Genomic DNA, 9263 nt, shown 5'->3' on the forward strand with positions numbered 1-9263 from the left:
TTATATTTTATAAAAAATTTAAAATATGTGTAAATACGTGAGAATGAGAGTGCCAGATGAAATATTATTGAAATATTTATATATAATATATATAAAGAATGATAAAAATGTACTGCCTCTGTCTATGTATGTTTTTTTCTCACTGTTCGACACATCTTTCAATACTTTTATAAACTATAACCCATAACTTATTTTGAAGATTTCATTTCTCTGGATCCAGAGAACAATTTTTTTAAAATAAACTATTTTATCTTACTTGATAAAAATATTAAAATACGTTCTGAGTTCCCCCCTCTTAATATATATACTACTCATGCATCACTGATCACTATTTACTCAGGAGACCGAAGGAGTGCCACAATTTTGACAAACGAAAGATAACTAAATTGGACGGGTGTGTTTTGAGATCATAGAAATGAATTATTATGATAAAATAAAAAGACAATTCAATAAACATGTGTGGTCCAATGTTAATATCACAACAGTCTCTTTCTGTTTGCATTCTTAAAATTTTTGGATGGAAAGAGACTTAACTATAGGTACCATAATGTACATTAGCAATTTTTAGGTAGGAGATTATTATAGAGTTGCCACGTTCTTTCTACTCATAGGCTTATATCTTCAGATTTAATTCTTGTTAGGTCAGCAATAATTAAGAGGGGAACACATGTCGAAAATTTCAGTGTTTGCAGCTGGACAAATTTAATTATTAATGATAACTATAAGTCTAAGTACCCAATTTATTGATCGCAGGGAAAATTAATATATTTGTGACTTTAACAAATTTTATAAAGGATATATTTTTATCATAAAAAGATAATAATGATAATTTCACTAACATATATAAAAAATATTGTTCAAACATTAAATTTTAATCATAACATCCGGACATTGAACGTTCTTTTACTTTTCTGTTAATTTTTGCAAATTTAGCAAATAAATTATTTTTTTATAATTTTTTTGTAGTTTTATATCTTCTGAACATAATTATAAATATACAGTCCAACCGAATGCAACCAAATGCAATTTTCATATTTTTGCAAAATATATCATCTTTCACAATTCAAAAAAAAAAAAAAAATTATACAAACATGGCACAACACAAAACAGTAAAAATGAATAAAGAGAGAGTAATTACAAAATCAAATCTCGGAGGTTTTGAGTATGAGTGCGAGAATTGATATCCTTGTGAAGCATATTATGTTCCACATCATTTGGTATGCATATAATGAACATCTCATATGTACAAAAAAGTACAAAATAGAGTACCAACTAGCGCACTATGGATGAAGTTAAAATAGTTTATTCTAAATAAGCAACAGCACATATAAAAAGACTAGCTATGGATTAATGGGCAAGGGATTAAAGTGAAACCAACCCACAGCTCCACTTGGTAGAGGCGGTGAGTCAGCTTGAGGTGGAACTTGTTAAGATAAATTATCAACCTCACTTTTACACTTCTTCCTTTTCAAATCAAGTTGTAGTAATCTCCGAACAGTGATAATTCTTTGTCATGGTATAATAGCAGCGATCAAAATTTAGGGATGGGCACGGGGGCACTTCGGGGGCGGGGAGTGCTGTCCCCGACCCCGATCCCCGAATTGAATACCCATCCCCGATCCCGTCCCGAACCCCGAACGGGGATTATTTTCCTCCCCGATCCCCGCCCCGAACGGGGAACGGGGATCCCCGCGGGGATTCGGGGAATTTTAGTTTTTAATAAAAAAAATTATAACTTTATAATATATAATATATTTTTAAAAAAAAACACAAACTACTAACTCCTAATATACTAATAAAATATTATCATTTTATATTTTGAATATCAAATCAAATTAAAATTGATTTATAATATAAATAAACGATAATTTAATATATATTATATTACAATATATTTATAATCAATAAATAAAAATAAAGATCATTTTCTAATTTTTATTATATTATAAAAGTTATCTATTTTTTATAATATATTTAGTATAATATATATATATATATACACACACAATCGGGGTCGGGGATCGGGGCGGGGAGACATCAATCCCCGACCCCGCCCCGATCCCCGAATTTTTTCTAAATTTTTCCCCGATCCCCGCCCCGCCCCCGAAAAATTCCCCGAATCCCCGACCCGAACGGGGCGGGGATCGGATCGGGGTCGAGCGGGGCGGGGCGAATGTCCATCCCTAGATCAAATGTTCAATCTTAACATTATTAATTTATAAAAAAAAACAATTAACAGCTCCTTAATTAACCTCATATATACGATATCATATGTGTATCAGCTCCATGGTCGCAAGAATAGGTGATTTAGTTAATCATTTTCTGATTTTTATATTAAATTAATAATTTAGTTAATTGTTTCTACTCTCACAAAACTTGAATTCTTTTACTATTCTTGTGTTTCTGTAGTACCACTTTCTTGGCTCCAATGGATAGTTCCAAGGATTCAAAACAAATAGAAATCAAATTACACGGAGGAAAAATTGATTACTATAATTCATAAATCTTAAATTTATTATAGTCTGTTTTTAATCAAACGAAAGATTAATCTATAACAAAATACACTTAAACAAAATGAAATGCATGTCTACAGTATGTCCTCAAAGCTCAATATTGTTTCGAAACCAGATCTTATATTCTCAAATCGGCACCTTAGATTTCTCAGAACCGAAATTCATTGAGAAATTTGATCGGTCCTATTGATTCGAACATAACAATTGCCACACAATTTAAAATATCTTCAACTGCAGCTCTGGACTTGTGGTCATCATTCCAGTTCACAAATCGCAACCAAAGCTGCAAAAAACAGGACAATCTTCAACTTGGAGCTAGCTAGAGCTAAAAGCTCTATCAAATAAATCAGAACCATCGAGATTCTGATTTCTGATCAATAAAATTCACACAAGTAGTGAATTGATATTGATCATGTGGCTAAAATTAATTAAATTTGATTTAGCCACATGTTTTTGTTGCACTTCATTTTCATATCAGCAGCCAAAGCCTAGTCCTCTGGCTTTGGCTTGACACTCTTTAACTTCCCTGAGATACAACCACACGGCCGGAGAGCCAAATGGGTTGGTCTCCGGAGCGCCTCCGTGCTCCTCGAAGGCGACACGGAGGCGGCCCACCACGGCTTCGAGGCTACTCCAGGCCTGTTTTAGCGGACAAGAGCATGCAGTACTATGAGTTTCACCATAGTACTTGCAGCTAATGTTGTGTACTTTGGTTTCTCCGAACTGGTCTAGGTACTTGAGAAAATCAAGCACGTGGGAGCCACTGCATCGCCGCATCGACGGCGGGGGGTGGAGGTGGTGGTGGCGGCTTTTTAAGTACTGGCTAAATGTGTTCCAGTCGTGGCGTTTTTGCATTTCGTAGCGGTTGTGACGGGGCGGCCTTGTTGAGTAGGAAAGGTAATGTTGATTAGTGTTGTAGTTATTTTTGTTCGCGGTTGTAGCAGAGGGGGAGTTGTTACGGCGGTTGGCGAGGGCCGCGGCGGCGGCGGCCGCGACGGCAGCAGACATTCTGGTTTAAGACAAAGAGGCAGAGTAGTGTGGAACAGAGGATGGGAGTGTTTTGTGTGCTTTGGGAATAATGTGAAATATATTCGGAGGAATAGAAAGAAACATTTATAGTGGTTAGTATGGTACATTGTGTTGATATTTGTCTGTTAAATAGTGGTCAATAGATTATGTATATAAACTGTTACGTGTTATGCTTGATGTGCACAAATAGATAAACACCTATAATTCGCACTAACGGTGACCCTGACCGCAGTTGGTGTTGGGGCTAGACCTTCAATTCGTTCTTGCAGTATATTTTCGTATTATGTACCGAGGGACTCAACACAAAACAGACTAGGATCGGTGTATTCTCGTGTCGTTATCGTCCGTTTTCCGTGTCGTTCTCGTATGTGTTTCATGTAAAATTGAACATAAATATAAGTATATTCGCGTTGTGTATTTTTTTATGTCGTGTTCTCAAAGATCAAACACAAAATCGACCCCTTTAGGGTTCGTGTATTTTCGTGTCGTTCTCGTGCGTGTTTCATGTAAAGTTAAATATAAATATAAATAAATATATAAAATAATGTAAATATTAGATTTCTAAGTTAAATATTTTAAAAAATATATAAAATATATATTTAAATCATTTATACTTACAATATTATATATAAACTATGCATTATGTTAAAAGAAAATATGCATATATTTATTATAAAAATAGATATTTATAATTAAATATTAATTATAAAATTATATTTATTTCATGTCAATCGTGTCATGTCATGTACCTAAATGGCAAACACAAAACCGTCATTATCTCATTCGTACTCTACTTATACATGTATTTTATTGGTCGTATAATTCAAAACACAAACACAAAATTTTCGTATCGTGTTTTAATGTTATTGCGGGGACCAGTATGGGACTGCACTGAGTATAGCCGCCGTGTTCAGTGGTGCAGGAAGCCCATCCGAGTTTGAAAAATAAGTTGGGAGAACAGTGATTCAAGCAGCCGTGTTCATTGGTTCAGGAAGCCCATGTCATTTTGAAGTTATGCTTGCTGAGTGTCATGTAAATGCTTGTGCTTTTGCCTACCTGAGATCAGTTATCAACTGATTATCCCATTTGTTTGCAACTTTAAATTTATTTATTTGACAAACTACAAAAAACCATGTTATCAATAATTTGAGAGTCGGACAATCTCTAATAATTTTGACTAAACTGAATTCGTAAAACATTTCATGAGATTTGTCGAAATTATAAAAACATCTCCAATGATGTTGGTTAAAAGTAATTAGTTAAATTGGACTCGTAAAAGATTGATACATTGTGCTCCGATGGGACCGGTTATAATGATTCACTGTATCTTGAAAATTATTATGTTCTTACTATTTCGAGTTGTTATTAATATAATATATTATTTTAATATGATAATGGATGTTGTGACATTTCACTATGATCGCCACAAGTTCGATAATACAACATGATGGGTTTGACTATAATTATGGATTGTGTATTATAACAGTGGTGAAATTCTTACACATATTATCTATAAATTTTATTTTTGGCATGTCATATAGACTTTTAGCTAAGGACTTTGTAAGGCCGGAGATGTTTTAAGTCATTTGGCTTCGATGAAATATTTCTATTTTAAAAATAATATGTTATTATCATTTTAACTTGTTATAAATAAGATATATTATTTTTATACGGTAATAGATGATGTTGAATATTATTACATGTATTTGAGGTTGAGCAAATATAATCTAACATTAAGATGTTGGCTAAAATTATAGATAAACATGTTGAATTTTTTCACATAAAATTTTTTGTTTATATATGATATATATTAATTACTTCTGGTTAAATTTTTTACAAGATTGAAGATGGTTACTGGAATAAGAATTGGACCCCAAATTTACAAAACCATTTACATCTACACTTTGAAGAATTTATAACTTAAACATGGAGTAAAATTTCTTTTAAGGGGTTTAATTAAAAACGTGAAGGATTCTTTTCTTTATTGAGTGGTTCGTTCTAATCTTATTTTTAAAAAATTCCCGTGCTCACATATAGGGCTGTCTAAAAAATTCGAAAAATCAAATATTCGTCCGAAAAATCTGCAACCGTATCCGAGAAAAAACGAATATTATTCGTATCCGAAATAAAGTGGATATTATCCGTATCCGAAATTAAATACATTTATGATATTTAAATTATACAATATATAATTATATGTAGCAAAATTTTTATTTTATTAACTTATAGTGTGTGTATGCATTAAATAATACATTTATATTTACTCAAAAAAAAATACATTTATATAATTTTTATATAATTGTACAAATACTCATATACTTTAGAGATGTATAAAAATATCATTTGAGTTTAGTCGTAAAAAAATTGTTCGAAAATCATCGTCAACACGATAGTGTTATCAAAAATATCCGACATCCGTCCGAAATATCGGCATCCGTATCTGAGAAAAAACGGATATTATCCGTATCCGAAGTAAAAGGGATATTATCCGTATCTGAATCCGACAATTGCGGATACGGATATGTATATTATGGGACCGTTTGGGTGAGCTTAAAATAAGTGTTTTTTGCTTAAAATAAATAAGTGGAGCAGAAGTCAGAAGCAAGTTAAGACTTATAAGTGATTAAACTGTTTGGGAAATAAGCAGAAGTACTGAAACAAAAGCTAGTAATCCTAATTTCTTTTAAATGCTTCTTGACTTTTTACACAAACGGTACAAATAAGTGCTTATAACTTATAAGCCCAGAAGTTGACTTATAATGTGTTCATTTGGAGTGAATGGAATGGAAGGAGAATGGAATGAATTTTGTACTCTAAAATGGTGTTAATCAAAGAAAATTTATATGATTTTCATTCCTTCAATCATTCCAACCATACTATTTTAACTATAACTCTAACCCACATATTTTAGAAGGAATGCTCATTCCATTTCAACATCATGTTTCCTCACAATATTTCTCACAAAAAAATTAACTACATTCATATTGTGTCACCATTATCTCATACTTTCTTCTTTCTTCTTAAAACTTCTCTATAATTTTTCATTCCATTCTCCCCTCATTCCATTGCATGAAGTGAACACAACCTGAATGTGTTCCACCAACGTTCAACAATTGGATTGTTCATGATCGGCTCTTTTTTAAATCTTGTTATTGCCTCCTAATTTCAACTGTAGTGATTTGAGTCATGCAAATTCCGGTTCTGGTCGGATGGGCATAAATTTTGGTTTAATGATGGAAGCAAACTTGGTTAGATTTTTTCTTATTTCTGATCAGATTTTATATGGAATAAAAAATGATGAGTGGATTCAATATTAAAATGATCTTGACTTGCCGCGGACTACAACAGAAAATATTAAATGTATGTTCCGGACATTGATTTATACTTTAAAATATAAAACAATAAAATGATTTTATACTTGATCAACACACATTGCGGTGTTAAAAATTAAAATTTCAATAAATCAATACGTTTTGATATGGTTGGAATTGAATTTCATTCCGCAGGAGTCTAATTTTAGCCATGCCTATTTCGAATATATATGTGAGCTTTTCAGAAGAAATCTAAAAAACAATTATATCTGGGCTCTTCCAAGGAGAAACGAGAAGCCCAATAACCTCTACTTTGTTTGGTAAGAAGTACTACTGTAATATTTCATTTAGTGCGCAGATGGTGGCCATTTCAGGTAATTGGTTCTCGTCAGCAATCTAAAAAATCATAACCTCAACTAATTAATTTAATTCTGCGATTTGATTTCAACTAATAATTGTTTTAAGCTAAACCTATAAATTACTCCCTCCGTACCCTATTTATCAGTCCACTTTGGAAGTAAAAATTTGTCCCTATTTATCTGTCCATTTATATAACCAAACTAAAATTTTTCATTTAATAACCTGAAGAGTCTTTGGCTTTGTTCTTCTAACTATAAATATCATGACTATTATTCACTGATTCATCAAATTTGTATTGGATAATGGAGTAATCCCACTAGTATTTTTCCTACAATTAGGGCATTAAATAGGATATTGATGGGAAGTTTCTTATCAAACTTGAATTTTTTTAATATGCGTGAAAATGTTAAAAGTGGACAGATAAATAAGGACGGAGGGAGTAATAATTTGGCTAAAATTATAAAATAATACTCCCTCCGTCCCTATTTATCTGTCCACTTTGGAAGTAAAAATTTGTCCCTATTTATCTGTCCATTTATACTTTCAAAACTAACTTAATGATAGTTTTTCAAATATATCTTCATAATTTCAATTTTCAAGGCTTGACTTATTTAAAACTTGGTTGAATTCATGTTTTCAAGACATAAAGTAGGGGTATTCCACCATCTTCAAGATATTAATTAGAGGTATTTAATGAAAAAGTTTATACAACCAATTATTCCTTGGTATGCGTTTTTTTTTCCAAAATGGACAGATAAAAAGGGACGGAGGGAGTATCGATTTGAATCATTGATTCACATTTAATAAGATTCAAATCAGATTTGATTTTAAGTCTATGTTCGAGTAATGTTGTAAAAAGCGGGAATCGGAGTTAATCGGTGAAGTCACGGAACAAAAATTAATCGAAGACTAATTGGATTGATTGGAGATTAATCGGATTGATTAAGGATTAATCGGAGATTTAATCAGTTGGCGAGCTACAGAACAATGACTAATCGATGGTTAATCGCGATCAATCACTCAATTTTAGAACAGAGGCTCCATATGTTTAGTTGGCTTTTTGAATACAGAACCATTTTACAAACGTCTAAAAATAACATTTTTCAGGGAGATACATCAAGTTGAGTATGGAATTTGGTCAAATTTAGAGTACTTTCTGATAACTCCAGATTTCGTTTCGGTGTCACCTCAGCTGTGTGCGGATGTCTTGTGGTGTTGCTCGTGAATGTGAGCCTACAAAACAACACCCGAGGGGATTTGAGCCCCGCTACCAGGTTTCACCCTTCTCGTTCTCCAAATATACTTGTAAATTCATTGACATAAGAAACATAAAAGTTTTCGAAAATAACTCCAAACGCAATAAGAAAATCAGTACCGCTTGATCTCGGAAAGGGAATGGAATAAATATTCAACTGAATCAGTTTACCACCAAATCTGTCAGCTAGGCATGGAGTTAGACGCACGTTTTATTTAAGTTTCTATTGTTAGCACTAAGACTTCTGATCGAAATTTGTGAGGGATGTCAGAAAAGATCTCGGACATGCCGTATAATTTTAGAGTGATGTGTGAATGGAAGAGCAAACCCAACAACAATTTTGTTATTTATGTATTGGATCCTAAATAATTCAAGATATCAATAGCAATTCTTATCTAAGGATATTTTTATTTTCATTTTTTAAATATTTTATCTTTATTAGTTATCAAAAGTGAATAAAGAGAAAGTGTCTATTTTTAACAAAAATTATAAATTAAGAATTACAAAAAAGAAAGATATTAAATAAAGATAAGAAATGAGAAGAAGATCTTGGTGATTTAAAAACCACCAACATATTATTGTTGGAGTGGTTTTTCTCCCATTCACATTCTTTATATTTTAGGTTAGATTACAAACAGTTAAGTTATTCAAGTTACTTCAAATCCTATTTTTATTCGGGCAAAGGTATATGAATTCGTTGATTGCAGACACTAATATATAGACAATCTTATATTAATCAGAAGAACTAAAAATTTATAATATTAAATTAATTAAGATGAAAGTAAATTTTTATAT

General features: G+C 32.0%; 1 protein-coding gene across 1 annotated transcript; it reads right to left on the reverse strand.

Annotated features, from left to right (window-relative positions):
- Window positions 1-2987: 2987 nt before the first annotated feature.
- On the reverse strand, window positions 2988-3521 carry LOC108208448 (protein LIGHT-DEPENDENT SHORT HYPOCOTYLS 2). The gene has a single exon (XM_017378980.2). It carries the CDS (start codon window positions 3519-3521, stop codon window positions 2988-2990), a length of 534 nt encoding a protein of 177 aa, XP_017234469.1.
- Between the last annotated feature and the right edge of the window lie 5742 nt (window positions 3522-9263).

The sequence above is a fragment of the Daucus carota genome, chromosome 1 (genome assembly GCF_001625215.2).
Source record: "Daucus carota subsp. sativus chromosome 1, DH1 v3.0, whole genome shotgun sequence".
Classification (NCBI taxonomy): domain Eukaryota; kingdom Viridiplantae; phylum Streptophyta; class Magnoliopsida; order Apiales; family Apiaceae; genus Daucus; species Daucus carota.